Source organism: Protobothrops mucrosquamatus, unplaced genomic scaffold (assembly GCF_001527695.2).
Source record: "Protobothrops mucrosquamatus isolate PMUCROS unplaced genomic scaffold, P.Mucros_1.0 scaffold1670, whole genome shotgun sequence".
In the NCBI taxonomy this organism is placed as follows: Eukaryota; Metazoa; Chordata; class Lepidosauria; order Squamata; family Viperidae; genus Protobothrops; species Protobothrops mucrosquamatus.
In genome coordinates, this window is record NW_015387827.1 from 54,755 (window position 1) to 71,641 (window position 16,887).

The 16,887-nt window shown below is 56.3% G+C and overlaps 1 protein-coding gene across 1 annotated transcript; it reads right to left on the reverse strand.

Moving 5' to 3' along the window:
- Positions 1 to 875: 875 nt before the first annotated feature.
- TMPRSS9 (transmembrane serine protease 9) lies at positions 876 to 9,898 on the reverse strand. The gene is made up of 17 exons (XM_015822761.1): positions 9,749 to 9,898; positions 9,152 to 9,219; positions 8,891 to 9,057; positions 8,260 to 8,373; positions 7,431 to 7,602; positions 6,678 to 6,952; positions 6,033 to 6,172; positions 5,629 to 5,950; positions 5,358 to 5,529; positions 4,743 to 5,014; positions 4,372 to 4,508; positions 3,020 to 3,338; positions 2,704 to 2,793; positions 2,020 to 2,191; positions 1,544 to 1,809; positions 1,243 to 1,379; positions 876 to 1,037 (listed from the first exon to the last, which is right to left on the reverse strand). Exons 1-17 carry the CDS (start codon positions 9,896 to 9,898, stop codon positions 876 to 878), a joined length of 3,135 nt encoding a protein of 1,044 aa, XP_015678247.1.
- Positions 9,899 to 16,887: the final 6,989 nt, after the last annotated feature.

The following is a 16,887-nucleotide window of genomic DNA, read 5'->3' on the forward strand; positions in this document are numbered from 1 at the left end:
TCCCCCCCCTGAGGCTGGCAGAAGCAAGGCCTGCCCTGTCCCGTCTCTGCTGCTGGGCTTTTCTCACAGCCAAAGGCCGCCCTCCCCTTCTCAGCTTGGATTTAGGCTGCTGATCTTCTGGATCCCTGCTTTTGGGGAGGCCTTGAAGGAGTGCAGGCTGCCCGTCTGCTTTGTGGGAGTGCATGGAGGCTTCAAGCCCGACTCTCTGGGCTGAGAGGGACGTGGTCCCTGGGCCTTGTTCCGCTGGCCAGAGACCTGGGAGAGACCTGGGGGTCCCTAGAGTGCCGGCATCTGCCCTCGGATAAAGCGAGGCAGGTGAGGCTGGGCTCGGCTAGAACGGGTGGCGGGCGGTCCATTGATTGTCCCCAAGGCCGAGAAAGAACATGGACTATTAGTTCAGGTTGTGTGAACGGTGGGAGTGTGTTGATCCTTCTTGAGCACACCCTGTGCACATCCTGCCATTTGGGGGTTGGAGAGAGGAAGCGGTAGATGGGCCGATGCAGGGAAGATCGACCTGGTTACCTTTCCTTGGACCTCAGTTTCTTCCGCGTTTCTGTTGTCTGAAGCTGCAGCACTTTCTTGGCATGGAGGAAGGAGGGAAGCCATCCCGCTCCCCAGGCTTGTGTGAGCATTGCAGGGGCTTCTCCTGGCAAGCCGTGGGGGCTGGGGGTGCCAGGAAAAAAACACTCCCTCCCAGCAGGCCCAGGGAAACCTCATGGAAAGTCACAAGTGGGTTATTTTCATTTAATGTACCGGCAGCTGGAACAGAGTCCTGTCTGGTAGAATCCTCCTTTTCGGGAAAGGGCTCTGGCAGGATCGGGACCATGAGGGGTCAGTCCTCGTGGGCTCCCCTGCTAGCCCCAGTGGGTAGGGGGTTACGCCTTGAGGTTCTGTGCAATCCAGCCTCGGACTGCTGTCACCTTGGCATAGACCCCAGGGAAGGAAGGCCGGGCGCAGCCGTAGCCCCAGCTGGTGATGCCTGCCAGGAACCAGCGGCCAGACGGCTCTCTGCAGGCCAAGGGGCCACCTGCATCTCCCTGCGGAGCAAGAGGGAAGCGTGACGGCTCTGCAGCCCAGAGCGAGGGGTGGGGGACTTAGAGGGCTTGTCTCCCCCATCCCCTGCAGAGCAGTGGGCTCATGGCCATTCCTGGCAGCCGTAGGGGCGCTGCTGCTGCTCCCACCTCCCAGGCCAGGCCCAAACTCGCCCTTCACCCCTGTGGTGGGGACCCTGTGTGGGCTCACCGAGCAGCTGTCGACGTCCCCCTGTGGGAAGCCAGCACAGAGCATCCGGCTGCTGATCTGGACGGGGTAGAAGCTCCGGCAGTCCTGCTCCGGGATCACCTGAACATCAGCCTTTTGCAGACGTGTGGTCACGAAGCCTGCGGGTAGCAAGATCCCCCCCCCAACCCCCGTCACATTTTCACCCTGAGCTGAAGAATCCTGTGCAAGGCATCGGTCATCCCCAGAAGACCCCAGTCGGGTAGTCCCGTGGCCTCAGACTGAGCTGTGCCTCACGGGGACAGATCGGCGGGAACGTGCGTACCCCCCTCTCTGGTGGAGCCCCAGCCGGTGATGACGCAGGGCCTGCCCTCGCTGAAGACGTGGGTGCGGTCTGGGAGGCAGATGGGCCGGACGGCGCTGGTGTAGCGCAGGGGGGCCGCCAGCTCCAGCAGAGCCACGTCGTAGTCCAGCATGTAGCCGTTGTAGAAGGGGTGCTTGTGGATCCGAGCGATCTTTTCTGCTCGCCCATCGAGGCCACTCAGGAAGGGCGTCCCCAGGACAGCCACCCACATCTTGGGGTTGCTGTAGCTGCAAGAGGCAAGCCTGTCAACCTTCGGGAGGCCTCCTCAGGAGAACCCCCAACCCAGCACCCGTGCTCTGGCCTGGCCAGGGCAGCCAAGATGCCTGGCCTGGCCAGGGCAACTTTCTGCTGTGGGGCTCTGGGGGGGGGGAGGAATTGGGGACAGAAGGGGCAGGCTCGGAGGGGTCTGGTCCCTCCTCCAGTCTCCCCCCACTCACATGTCGAAGCAGTGGGCAGCAGAGAGCAGCCACCGCTCGGCGATCACCACAGCTCCGCACGAGTGCTGCCTTCGCCGCAACCACAGGCTCGCCTGCCACGGCCACTCGCCCTGCGCTGCGCTGCTGCCCCCCACGATCTTGCTGAAGGCTGCAGCGGGGGCCAAGCCGCAGTCTAGAAAAGGCCAAAGCAGGGGCTGAAGGGTGGGTAGGGCAGCCCAGCAAATCCTCCCTCCCTGTCTGCTGGAATGGCTGCCACGGGCAGCCCCAGCCACGTGCCATGTCTCCGGCCACTGATGGCTGCAACCAAAGCACTCTCAGAGCAGCTCTGACCCAAGGCCTGCCTCCTCCTCTGCACCCCATGTGTTGCCACGGGTCCCCCCCCTGCCCTCGGGTGCCGCTGGGCCCAAGCCATTCTTGGAGATGATGGGGACAAGGCGGAGGTCCCAGGGGAAGTGGCAGGCAGTCTCTCCATCAGACAGGGGCCTCTTCCCACCACTCTACTGGGAGACCCCCCCCTCCTCAGGCATCTTCATGTCCCTCCCATTTTCAAATACCCCCTTCACCGCAGCCTCAGGTCAGGCTGGATTAACTGCTGCCCCTGGGGGAAGGGGGGGGCGCGGAGAGAGCAGGGCCGGAGCAGGGGAGGGAGGTACGCACTGCAGCTGGTCTCATCCCATCCGTTACTGCAGTCAACGGTGCCGTCACACTCGGGGTTTGCTTTCCCGATGCAGACCTTGCTGGAGCACTTGAATGTGGACGGGGTGCATGGCACGGCTGGGGGGGGGGAGGGAAAGAGGGTGAGTCCAGCTGAGGCCTGGCTTCTCTCCCCAAAGGGAGCCAGAATTCTCTTCCACGGCTGCTTAAACGGGCATTTCCTGGCAGGCCTCCCGTCACAAGCGATTGTGGCAGAGGAGAGGAAAGAGAACTTTTTCTGGGCCCGCTCTGCCACGCTGGCTTGCACACCCTGCCAGCTTGCAGACTGACCCTTTCTGCCCTGTACCTGGCGGCTGGGTGGCCTTGGGGGCACTGACTGCCAGCCCGGGTGTGGTCAAGATGGTAGGGCCAGCGCTTGGGCCAAGCCGTGTAGGCCTTTGCTCCAGGCCAGAGGCGGTGGAGGCAGAGGTGGTCCCGGGTCTGAGGGGCCCTGCGGTGCTGAGACGGGGTGAAATGATGCCTAGGATCCAGTTCTTGAGCTTGGTGATCCGGGCGTAGACCCCCGGCTTCTTGGCCTGCCCACAGCTAGCACCCCAGCTTACAAGCCCAGCCAGGTAGAAGGTTCCAGGGGTCTCCTCGCACGCCAGTGGTCCCCCCGAGTCCCCCTGGAAAAAAAGCAGGAGGAAGCACCTCTTGGCAAGTGCCAGTGGCTTAATGCAGATCCTTGGATGCCCCTCCGGTTATGGCCGAGGCAGTTCCTCCCTCCGTAAACGGAGGAGGCCAGAAGAGTTCTTGAACTGGGAGTGAAACTGCCCAAATGCTCAGTGGGGAGGCCACAGGTGCCCCTTAACCTCCCTCCCCCCAACGGTCATCTGGAGAACTATCAGCAAATTCCCGGCTTGGCAAAAAATGGGCAAATGGGAAAAGGAAGCAGACCTGAAGGCTGAGGGGTTCCCTGGGAAGGAAAGGGGGGCAGACGGCATAGGCAAAAAGCGAATGCCAGGAGCAGGAGCCCAGAGAGGGTGGGGTGTGGAGAAGGCTCCCCTCACTGCCCTGGCATCTGGCCTGGCGCAACCGGTGAGCTTCTCCAGTAGTAGCGGCACGAAGAAGCCACAGTCACCGGGGGGGGGGGCCCTCTCTGTCTCCCACCTACTCGGAGAGGGATAAGAGAGGAGCCTTCGCAGGACACCGTGGGGCCTTTGGCCTGCATGGGGAAGGAAGGGGAGCAGTCCAGGGAAACTGGCAGTAGCCTGCAGCAGCAGCAGGGCAGGGGTGGTGGGGTGGGGTCAGGCCCAGGAGACGCCGCTGCGAGGGTCCATACAACGCAGCAGAAGAGGGTTGAATTACAGGTCCTTGGTGCTTTCTGAGCTTGGTGGTTTTTCGTGCAGGCGTTTTCATGATCCAACTAGGGAACACCTGCAGCTCTAGACACCCTGCTCCCTTTTATGAGACCTAGTTGGGCCATGAAATGTCTGCAAGGAAAGCACCAGGCTCAGAGAGCACCAAGGATCCCGCAGTGGTGTATCCTTTAGACTCCCGCTACTGAAAATGGAACGGAACTCAAACACTGTCCAACAATGGATATCTTTCCAAAATACACCTTCAGCTTTTACGCCCCGTCCTTTGGTGGTCTGTGTGGGAGAGGGGGGGGAGCTCCACCCTGAAAGGGCCAGGCTGGGGAAGGGGTGCTCCTGGTACCTGGCAGGCGTCCACCTGCCCCTCCAGGAACCCTGCGCAGATCATCTGGTCCGAGAGGGAGACGTTGTACAGTCCCTCGCAGGTCGTCTGCTCAAGGATCCCAACTGCGGCTCGGTGCAGGTTCTCGGGCTGAGAAGCTGGAGGCCGAAAAGGAGGGGGAGGAGGAGACCCCGCATGGACCAGCCCAAAGCCCTGGGCCCCATTTCTAACCACCCCAGGCCCTGGGCACTCTCGCCCAGTATGGCACATGTCCATAGACGGACTACTCTTGCCTGAGGGGGTTCAGTACACAAGGGGGGGGCAGTCTTCTAGCCTCAAGATCACCACCTGATGCCCGATTTCCCTGTCTGCTCTGAGGAAGCTGTTCCTACCGTTGCCATCCTGGAGGCTGCCCCAGCCCGAGACCAGGCACTTTCTGCCCACGGGGAACTTGTGGATGGCCAGCGGGAGGCAGATGGGCTGGATGTATTTGCCAAAGCGCAGCGGCCTGGCCAGTTCCAGCACTGCTATGTCAAAGTCCAGCAGGGTGGGATTGTAAGAAGGGTGGAGCACCACCTGTTGGATGCCGACCTTCACAGAAGAGCTGTCCATGGCTGAGAGTGAGGTGGTGCCCGCAAAGGCAGTGAGGTGTCCCACCTTGATGCTGCCAATACAGGAACAGGAACGGTGCCCTGTTTGCCCAGAGGCAGAGCAGGCCCTTCGCACCTTCCCTGCACCCTGGACCCCCCCCCCAGGTTGAAGCTGGATGCAGGATCCCTCCCCTTGTGGGGAGGCAGACATGACACATAATGGCAGGCGACTTCCTGGGGTGCCTCAGCCCCAATGGGGCATCAGTCCTTCTGGGATTCCTCGCCCCTTCCTGCTGAACAGTCCCCCCCCCCACAAGAGCAGCTACTAAATTACTCCCCCTCCCTGGAGAAGCCCAGAGATGAGCCTTCCGGAAGAGAGCCCAGCCCCCCCCCACACACACACTGACCGACACATACTTGTTGAAACAATGTGCAGCTGAAAGCAGCCATCGCTCCCCAATGATGGCAGCTCCACAGAAATGCTGGAGACCCTCCTTCAGGGAGACTTGCCAAGGGACCTCCCCACGGGACGCTTCCAGGCCACCCACAATTTTCGTGGGCTTGGAGAAACCAGGCCGCCGACCGCACTCTGCACATGAACAGGGAACGGCTGTGGTGGGCGCAGGAGGAGGCCAACACGCCTCCTCTCTCTCTCTCTCTCCCTGCCGGCTGCATGCCAAAGCCCTACCTGAGGGTTGGGGGCCTGGGGCTGCCGGCCTGCTTGGGGCCAGGGAGGCAGAGCTGGGGGTGGAGCTGGGGTGCTGCAGGCCGGCTGCGCTTGCGCCCAGGGTTGGGTCTGGATGAGGAAGCCCAGGGCCCAGCGGGATGGTTGAGGTGGTGGGGCCCCTGGATGCAGCCGTGGTCTCGAGGATCCAGTCCCGGAGCCGGATCACACGGGTGTAAACGCCTGGGCGCCTGGCCTCCGCACAGCCGATGCCCCAGCTGACTATGCCCGCGAGGAAGAAGCGCCCGGAGGGCTCTTGGCAGACCAGCGGGCCCCCGGAGTCCCCCTGCGGAAGGAAATGGCCAAGATGGGGTGGACATCAAGCAGGAAGGTCCACCCAAAGCCTGCTGATGGCCGGGGCCCCCTACCTGGCAAGAGTCGATCTTGCCCTCCAGATAGCCGGCACACATCATCCGGTCGGTGAGCACGCTGCTGCCGTACAGGTTGCTGCACAGAGCCTGATCCAGCAGCTCCACTGTGGCTTTCTGCAGCAGTTCCGGCTTCACCACTGGGGAGGAGGGGAGCAGGACGAATGCTAAGCGGGTCCTGGCCTTGCTCTCAGGGCAGCCCAGCGGGGTTGGGGGCTGAGGGCAGAGCCTGGGGCAGAGTATGTGGCTGCAGCAACAGCAGCAGTCTGGGGGCTAAATGACTGGATTTGCTTTCCTGCTCACAAGGCCAACAGACACACCAGCAGCTTTGCAGGGCCACACACAAAGGTTGAGTAGTTATCTGGCCTTGCTCAGGAGTTTCCCCTCTGCCACACCTGACAGTTGTTGCAGCAACGGGAGTCTCCCTTCTGCGCCTATGGGAAGAGTGGCGGCCTTTTGGTGTTTCTGAGCAGCCACAGGTCTCCTCACATGAGGAGGCAGAGTTGACAGGTTCAATCTCCCCTCATGAACCCTGGCCCCGCCAACACCCCTTTGAGGTAGGCCGATCAGCTCCAGCCCTGGCCGGGAGATTCCCTCTGCCTAACCCACCCCATTTTCCACCTGACCACCAGGGACCCTGCTTACAGAAGTCTTCCTTCAGGTACCCCCAGCCGGAGATGAGGCACTTCCTGCCAGGGGGGAAGCGGTGGGAGGGGGCTGGCAGGCACACGGGCTGGACGTATTTGCTGAAGGCGAGGGGCTCTGCCAGCTCCAGCAGGGCTGCATCGTAGTCAGCGCTCTCCGTGTTGTAGGAAGGGTGCCGGAGGATGCGCAGCACCTTGGCCTGTGCCCGGTTGCCCTCACCATCACTCAGCCAGACGCTGCCCACCTGCGCCATCCAGGTGCGGGGATCCTGGAACCTGTGATGGGACAGATTCAGTCTCCCTTAGCTCCCCCCCCCTCCAGGAGGCCTCAGGGAAAGGCAAGCCATGCTTTATGGAGACTGCCTGTCTGTGGTGAAGGCTGCGTTTCACCTGTGACCTCAAACTCTGTTGTGTCTGCTCTTTTGACATTTTTGATCTGACTTGTCACCCCGGCCCTCCATCCCTTTTTCCTCTTGCTGTTTTGGAGAAGCTATCTGAGCTTGGGGGTTCCTTCTGCTTCTCCCCCCGCCTCCCCCTTCTTCTCTTCCTCCCCCTCCCCATGCCGTCGCTCCACACCCACTGCATGCTTCCACCTGCTCCCCCAGCCCGAAGAAGGGACGGACGTGTGGCAGAGGTTCCCCACTGCCTGCCTCCTTTCATCCTTGGACTGCTCCTTCCGTGCCAAACTCTCCCCCCCCCAGCCTTGACGCCAACCCACCCTCTGCAGACGGTGGCAGAGGGTTCCCGCGCTTACTCGTTGAAGCAGTGTGCAGCGGAGAGCAGCCAGCTGGCCGTCAGGATGGCTGCCCCACAGAAGTGTTCATTGCTCTCTCTCAGGCTGACCTGCCATGGGAACTCGCCCAGTAGCGCCTCTGATCCCCCCACGATCCGGGTGGCGGACCGCATGGCTGGCCGGGTCCCACAGTCTGCAAAGGAGCATGAGGGGCTGGTGGTGAGTAGGGGAGACCGGGCGACACCTCCCCCCAACACACACAAACACACACTTTCAGCCCTGGAAGCCCACAAAGGGAGGAAATGTGTGACAGAGACTTTGGCTTTGATTTGGGGGTTCAGAGTGTCTCGCGAATTAGGAAAGCCCCAAACACATTTGCCCCACCCACCCCGGCCAGTTTTATTCCAAGTTTGTGGTTTGAAATTGGTCAGAGGGGAGGACTAGCTGTCTTTTGATTGTCCTCCTACTTGTGGTTACTCCGGCTTGACTGGTCACTCTCTGAGCGAGGATTAGCTCCAAGGGCACATTGCCCACCTTCTCTCATGCACCGGCAGAACACACCCCTCCCCCCCTCCCTCCCTCCTAACGGCCCCCTTCTGTTTCCTAAGGCCAGGCTCCCCTCTTCACGCTCCCTGTCCTGGAAAGGTAGCCCCTCTGGAGATGCTGCCCCCCACCCCCTCTGGGGCAGATCTCTGCAAAGGATCCTGCACTCTGTGCGGTTCAGGCCCCCCCCCCCGTAGGGAGGCATCCACGGCCTCCGCCCATCCTCCGGGGGAGACCAGGGGCAGCACGGAGAATCCCCAGCTTTGCGGAGGCAGCCAGCCCAACAGCCCCAGGATGAGAGACCCACCACACTCGGCCTCGTCAGAGCCATCCGGGCAGTCTTTCTGCCCATCGCACTGCACACTTCCTGAGGCCACACACTGGCCGTTGCGGCAGGCAAAGGCCTCCCCCGGACAGCTTCCTGTGGACACAACAGGGGCAGAATTGAGTTCTTCTCCTCAGCACAGACACTGAGGGGGGGGATGCATTTGGGGGTGGAATTCAGACCTCAGTGGGTCCAGCCATGGTGCTCAGCACCTCCTGTAATTGAGGTGGGAAATCTCTGCCCTCTGGCAGCCTGGGCTTTTGGGGTAGTGGTTTGGCTGCTCTTTCCCACCCTCCCACTCCTGCCCCCAAAAGCCCCTGTGCCATGCTGAAGGCCAAACGGGCACCCAGTCCTCAACGCTGCCCATCAGAGGGAGGGATGGGGCTGGGCCCCCGAAAATCAGGGTCCCGGACCAGAGGCAGCTCCACAGGTGACCAGCCTACCTGACTTGAGCTCCGTGCCTGAGAAGGTGAGGTCCCGTGTCCCTGCTAGAAAGGGGGGGGGGTCAGAACGGGGGGTGCAGGTGAACAGCAGAGGAGGAACCAGGCTTATTAGGGGCATGCACCACCCCAGCCAGCCCTGGGCCAAAGGGCCAGAAGAAATGCAGGGATACCCAAGAGGGAGGCAGCTGAGATGGTGCCTTGGGCGGGCACCCTGATGCCCTCGATGCCCACGGCCGCTGCCAGTCCCCGCCTCAGGATGTCCTCTTCCATGCCAGGGCTGGGTGGTGGTGCAGAGAAGCAGAGGTGGAAGCGGACGATGAGGCTGCCATTGACCTCCCTGCCAAGCAGAAGCAGGAAGTCCTTACCCGCTCTTCCTGGCAGGCGAGCGGAGGAGCCCCTCCCCACAGGCCAGCCCTCCTGCCCCTGCCCACCTGTACTGCAAGACGGTACACCTGGAGCAGCTGCCGTCCAGGGGCGAGTTCTGAAAGCTGCTTTTGAACTGAACAGTCAGACAGGAGAGTAAGAGAGCACACTGGCCTCCCTGCTGGGCCCATCAGAGTCACCTTCAAACGGGGGGGGGCAGTTTCAGAGCAGCCTCACCCCAAGAAAAGATCTGGACCCCTTGCTCACTCAAGCAAGTAGCCAAAGGGGTGCCTAGCCTGGGGCTTAGAGGAGCCATTGCACACCCCAAGCTGGCTGGCAGGATGCATCCCCCTCAGCCCTTCTCCTCCAGCCCCTCCCTTCCTTTCTGCCCTTCAGCTGAGTTGAACAGCCGGCAGCCAGGTTGCCTCACCTGGGAACAGCCCTGCCACCAGCCTTGGCGGGTCTGAGCAGCCTTGGGCACGGCCATCCTGCCGGGGAGGGGGAGGGGGAGGGGAGAGGCTTCTCTGTCCTGGAGAGCTGCAGATCCCCCCTGGGACCGCTGCGTGACGGGCCCGCCTCAGCGCTAGAGCAGCATCCCTCCCGTGGCCCTCCCTGGTGGCTCATCCGCAGCTCACCCTCTTGAGGAGGGGGCAGGGGGCCCTTACCAGCTGTTCCAGAATGGGGGTCAGCAGGCGGGAGTAGCCAGAACTGGGCTGCTGCAAACTGCTCCGGTAGGGGATCCCTCGGAGCTCCGCCAGGTGCTCAAAGTGGGTTTCTTCCTTCCCCAGGAAATCTGCGGTGGGAGAGAGATGCATCGATGCTCTGGTGGTTGCCAACCCCCCCCCTCCAAGCACTGCCAGGCGCCTGGCCCGCCCAGCTCCTGCCCCCTGCCGGCCATGCCAGCTGCTTGGCCACCAGGGCCCTGCCAAGCTTTGGGGCTGTCTGTGATCTCGCCCACAGGAGAGCCAAGGCTGGAAGGATGGGCTGGCCGGCTGGCAGTGTCCTCTTGGCACAGATGCCCCAGAAGGGTCCTGGCAGAAGATGAGCATCGAATTCAGACTCTCCTTGTCTACCCAAGAGGCTCTCTGGCCCTTTCCTTCCCTTTGCAAAATCGCAGCCATCCCCAGAGGACATAAATTCCCCCCTCTCCCTCCCCCCCCCGCCCCGGGCATCTTTACAATTTCTGCAAAGAGCATGCTGCAAGTTCCCCGCCCCCACCCCTATTTCCCCCAAGGCAAGTGGTGAGGTTGCCCCCTGCCTCCTTTCCTGGAGGGTGCCAGGCCCACCAGATCGGGTAGGGTGGGCCCACTCCAGGTCCCTCTCCTTAAATATGTTCAGCTGGCAGAGCCCAGGGGGGCACACCTTCTCCATTTCGCTAGTTCTGCCCCCAAGTCCCCCCCCCGTCTAGGGAGAAAGGAGCTTAGCTGAGGTATGGGAGGGGATGCCTGGGGCTGCTCTGTTGGGCGAGGGGGACGGGGGTCCCTGGTCCCACCACCAAAGGGCTCTTTCTCTGTCAGTGCAATGGTGCATACATTTTGTAGGTTTAAGCTCCTTTGGGGACCCCAGGTTGACCCCCGAGCCCATTTCACAGCAACTCACACACAAGGATGCCCACACCCAGGGCTGCTAGAGCGCTCGTGAGGACGGTGGCCAAGACAGCCCGGCTGCAGATTCCACCACCAGCCACAGGCCGCCCTGTCTGTCCGTCCAGGGCCAGCTTTGAGGTGATGCCCGGTGGTCCCATGGCAACCGCACAAAGCAGGATGGACCTGGAGATGGAGAGAGAGCAGGACTGAAATCCCCTCTTTTTGCTTTCTGCCCCCCCCCTGAGCCCTGAGGACCAGCACGGCCTCCCCCCCCCAAACGGCTGCCCAGCCACAGGTTTGCAGCGTGACTAGCTGGTTATTAATTCTTTATTTATTTCTTCAGTCCCCAGCTTTTGCAAAGCCCCATTGAGGACGTTTATAAACCCAACGAGCACAATGAGAGCTGGTTTGGGGTAGTGTTACGGCATCAGGCTAGAAACCAGGAGACCGTGAGTTCTAGTCCTGCCTTAGAGCCAGCCGGGGGACCTTGGGCCAGTCATTCTCTTCCAGCTCTAAGGAGGAGATAATGGCAAAATCCTTGCCAGGAAAACTGCAGGAATGTCTCTGGGAAGGCGCCAGAAGTCAAAGAGGTGCACATACACTCACGAAATAAAAACCCAATAGCAATGCAAAAATAAGATTTCAGGCTCCCCATCCTCAGTTATCTACCCCATTCTGTTTGTTAAAAATGATCTGTTTGTTAAAAACAGATGATTATTATTATTTTTTATTGCAAAGTTTAATAAAAATTACAATATAAACCCCTGAACCCACCCACCCTAATCCCCCCCTCTCCCTCCCCCACTTCCCAGAGCTAAATACAGGGTTACAAATATAATAATCATTAACTAAAATTAACCAACTATATAAATAACCAAGTCCATAATGCGCTTTAAGTCCCCTTTAACATAAATATAATAATAATAATTAAAACATAAATTAGTATCCTAATTATTAAACAATAGAATATCCATATTGTTAAACAATACTAATACTAAAAGTAATAATAATATCATATAATTAAAACTAACAAAAAATTCACTATAATAAACTATTAATACTAATAATACTCTAAAATTTACTCATAGGCTAAATGGAACTTTTTAGTCCCATATTTGTTCTGAATATAATCTATCCATCTTCTCCAAACCGAAATGTATCTTTCTTGTGAGTGATCCTTCAAATAGGCAGAAATCTTAGCCATTTCTGCTAAATTTGACACTTTAAGCGTCCATTCTTCTATAGTAGGCAAGCAATCCTTCTTCCAATATTGCCCTACCTTGCAGCTGTTATCAAATTCAACATCAAATTAGTTTCTTTAATATCACAATCTATAATAACACCCAGCAAAAATAATTGTGGAGTAAACTTTAGCTTTTTCTTAAAAATATTTTGAATGTTCCACCAAATCTTAATCCAAAAAGCTTTTATATTTGTACAAGTCCACCAGATATGAAAATAAGTAGCATCCAAGCTACCACATCTCCAACATTTGGGCTATAAATTAGGATACATACAAGACAACTTTTTAGGATCCAGATGCCATCTATAAAACATTTTGGAAAAATTTTCTCTTAAATTTTGGGCCTGGGTAAATTTTACATTTCTAACCCAAATTACCTCCCATATATCCAGTGGAATCGGTTCTTGAATATTTTGAGCCCACTTTACCATACAATCTTTAACTAATTCCATTTCCGAATCCATCTCTATTAAAGCATTATAAATTCTCTTTATATGCGCTCGATTTTGATCTTTAATCTGTTTTACCAAATTCTCATCCATTAATGTAATACCAACCTTTTGATCTAACTTCCACCTAACCAACAATTGAGTATACTGAAACCAACTATACAATATTTTCTTGCTTTAACTCAGCTAACGATTTTAATTGCCAATCATTCCCTACCACTCTAAGTAATTTCTTATAAGAAATCCTATCCAAATTCACACCCATAGATACCCCCTCTATCACGTGTCCAGGAATCCCCCAGATTGGTATTTTATAATTTAACTTATAATAATACTTTTTCCAGACACGCAATAAGGCACTTCTTAAAATATGAGATTTAAAAACCTTGTCAACTTTTTTGTTATAAATTAAGTATGCATGCCACCCATATAATAAGTCCCATCCCTCCAGATAAAGTATACTTTTATTTGTTAAATTAAGCCAATCACTAACCAATGTTAAAACCACCACATCATAGTATAATTTCAAATTAGGCGCCTTAAGTCCTCCTCTTTCCCGTGCGTCTTGTAAGATCTTAAATTTAACTCTTGGTTTTTTTCCCCGCCCAAATAAATTTATTAATACCCTTCTGCCATTCATCCAAATTAGCATCTTTTTTCAGATTATTATTATATTTATTATTATATTTATGTTAAAGGGGAGTTAAAGCGCATTATGGACTTGGTTATTTATATAGTTGGTTAATGTTAGTAAGATTATTATTATATTTGTAACCCTGTATTCAGCTCTGGGAAGTGGGGGAGGGAGAGGGGGGGTTTAGGGTGGGGGGGTTTTGGGGTTTATATTGTAACTTTTATAAAACTTTTCAATAAAAATAAAAAAAAAAAACAGATCATGCCAAACCAATCTTATTTCATTCTTTGAGAAAGTGACTAAATTAGTAGACCAGCGAAATGTCCTGGACATAGTATACTTAATTTTCAACAAGGCATTCGACAAAGTAGACCACATGTCACGAACCCGAGCAGCAACCAGAGTTACCCGGACAGCAATCACCTCCACGAAAACCCTCAACTACGACATTGTTTGGAAGTCCTTTTAAGTGTTTCGTTACTCAGACACATGACACCACAAGCTACTCATAGGTAAGCTAGAAAAATGTGGGCTAGACAGCAGCACCACCAGATAAATCTGTAGCTGGCTGGCAAACCGTACTCAACGAGTAGTCCTCAATGGCTCTACATCCACATGGAGAGAAGTAAGCAGTGGGGCACCACAAGGCTCTGTCTTAGGCCCAGGACTCTTCAACATCTTCATCAATGATGAAGGGAATTGAAGGGGAACTCATCAAATTTGAAGATGACCCTAAGCTGGCAGGAATAGCCAACACCCCAGAAGACAATCTCAGGATTCAAAAAGATCTTGACAGACTTGAACAATGGGCCCTATCCAACAAAATTAAATTTAATGTGGAGAAAAGCAAGATTTTACACCTGGGCAGGAAAAACCAAAGGTACAAGTACAGATTAAGTGAAACCTGGCTCAAAAACAATAATTGTGAGAGGGACCTTGGAATCCTAGTGGACGATCATTTAAATATGAGCCAGCAGTGTACGGCAGCAGCCAAAAAAGCTAATACGATCCTTGGTTATAAACAGAGGCATAGAATCAAAATCACGTGAAATATTAGTGCCACTTTATAAAACCTTAGTGCATCCAATTTTGGTCACCACAAAATTTTGGTCACTTACAAAAAGATTTTGAGACTTTGGAAAAAATACAAAGCAGAGCAACTAAGGGGGGGACCTGATAGCAGTATTCCAGTATTTGAGGGGCTGCCACAAAGCACCAGAAGGCAAGATAGGAAATAATGGTTGGAAAGTAATCAAGGAGAGAAGCAACCTGGAATTAAGGAGAAACTTCCTAACAGTGAGGACAATTAACCGGGGGAACAGAAGTTGCCTTCAGAAGTTGTGAGTGCTTCATCACTGGAGGCTTTTAAGAAGAGACTGGACAGTCTGAAATGGTATAGGGTCTCCTGCTTGAGCAGGGGACTGGACTGAAGACCTCCAAGATCCTTTCCAGTTCTATTCTGATTCTGATTTTTTTATTTCCCCAGAGGGGCTTCAGGGTGGGGCCTTCCCCACAATGGGAGGGCTTGCCCCCAGGGCTTCCCTTGTTAGTGCTCAGCACTTGGCCGCAAAGGCTGGGGCAGGGGGGTTGGTGACCCCTGGGCTGGCAACCAGGGCAGGGCAAGGGCTTGGTCACAGATGCCAGTCTGAGAGGTAAGTTGCTCTGAAGAATTTGGTGGTGCCCCTCCTGGGCATGGGAGGAAGCTCCCCCCTCCCTCCCCCCCATCTTCCAATAAGCCAGTTTCGGTTTCCTTCTGGCCTGTTGCTGGCTGCCCATGCTGGGAGCTTTTGTCTCGCCAAGGGAGCCGAGAAGCCTCTCCATGGGGGGAGTCCTGCAGTGCAGGAGCCGAGCCAAGAGTTGGAAAAGGCACCTTCTCTTCATGCCACATAAACAACCTTTGAGGGTGGGGGGAGGGGGGAGAAATCCGATGCAGCAGGTGGCTCCTCCCTACCCTCCCACCCATGGGGGGGGGGTCTGCAAGGCAGTGGGAAAGGGTGGCCTGCCTTTGTGTGCCTGCGAGGGAGAGGGGGGGCTGCTGCCCGCCGGGCGTCCCTGCCCACCTGTGAAAGGGAGGCATCCAGGCAGCAGACAATGCCAGTCTTGATGGGGGCCTCTCTCCACACACACACAAACACACACACACACACATACGCGGCCTGCTTGCATGTCAATGAGCCGCCCAGGGACAATGCAGGGCAGGTGAGGCAACTGGGAGCCAAAATCCTGGGAGCAGCAACCCTGCCTGCTCCTCTCCTGCCCAGAGGCAGATCCTGGGCATCCCAAAAGAGGGCAGGAGGGGGGGGGGACTAAATTAGGTTAGTTTGCATCAAATCTCAGTTAATGCAAGCTCTCTGTATTATTTTCCATGTCTACACTCCCCCCTCCCCGCTTAGCGTTTTCCCACAAGTGCAGGATCCGTCCCCCCTCCCGATCAATCAGGATGTTGACCCATCATTTGGGCTTGTTGCTAGAGCAGAGACTGGCCCGAAGTCTCCCAGCTGCTCTGATACCCAGGTGGGACTAGAACTCATCGTCTCCTGGTTTAGACCGGTGCCTTAACCATTAGACCAAAACTGGATCTCTTTTTCCATGTCGGTAATTGAACCGGGTTGGAAGAGATCATGGGCTTTCAAGAGGAGGAAGGGGAACAAGCAGCTGGGGGGGGGGTCAGGTTCAGCCCCCCCCCCGTGCCAGCTAACAATTTGCAGGAAAGGGGGCAGTCAGGGCAGGGGTCCCAGCAGAGAGGGCAGCCTTTGGGCTGCTAGTCCCCAAGTGGCAGGGTCAGAAAGACTGGGGCTGATTTCCAATCAATTCCCCAAGACTTACTAAAGGGGGGGGCACAGAAGGGTCCCCAGACACAGCCCACCTCCCACCTGCCCTTTTGAGAAGATTCTACTCCAAGTCAGCTCCATGCTTTTGACCAGGACCCCTCCCCCCACTCTCAAACTATACCAGGAGGGGGTCAATGCAAGAGCTGGGGATGGGTCAGAAATTCAGCTCATGGCCCGTGATGCCCTGGGGGGGGGCTGGCAACTAAGGATACCCGTTGGGCTCCCTTCTCTGGGCATTGCCAGACCTGGAGCTCATTGCCCCCCCCTTCCTCCCCCCCCCAGACCATGCACTTTGCATGGTCTGGAGACCCCTAGCATTCTCTTGGCTGGTTTGCCCTGGTTTGCCCAGGCTAGGCCCACAAGGGGCTTTCAACTCGCTGGGCAGTGCAGCCCCCTCTAGGTTGCCCTCAGCCCGGGCCCTGCCTCAGCTCTGGGCTGGGCTGCCCCCTCCTCCTCCTCCTCCCCCCTCCAGGACGGACTCACCTCCTGAGCGGCCACTCCCAGGCAGAGCTGTGCTCCCCGTCTGCTCTGCCGTGCAGCCCCATCTCCTCCCTGGCTCTCAGGTGGGCTGGCGGAGGGGGTGGGCTGGGGGGTGGGGGGGAATCCCTTAAAGGGACAGGAGCCGCCCAGAACTGCCTGGACAGGGTGGAGCTCAGCCAGAGCCGTGACCGGGATTCAAAAAGAGTGGCAGGCTTGGTCTGCCATCTTTCTTGCTTGTGGACGGAGATTTTGATTTTGATTTTGATTTTATTAAATTTATACCCCGCCCTTCTCCCGGAGGACTCAGGGCGGCTTACAGCCAGTTTAAAACAATAGTACAGTACAATACAAAATTTAAAAAGATTTAAAAATAACTATTCACATTTGGCTGCTTCTACTAAAAATTTAATTTAAAACCCCTTTAAAATGCCCCTAGGCCAGTCCTGCCTGCTGAAATAACCAGGTCTTAAGGGCGCGGCGGAAGGAGGGGAGATCCGGGATCACCCGGATCTCTGGGGGCAGCTCGTTCCAGAGGGTGGGTGCTCCGACAGAGAAGGCTCTCCCCCTGGGGGTCGCCAGCC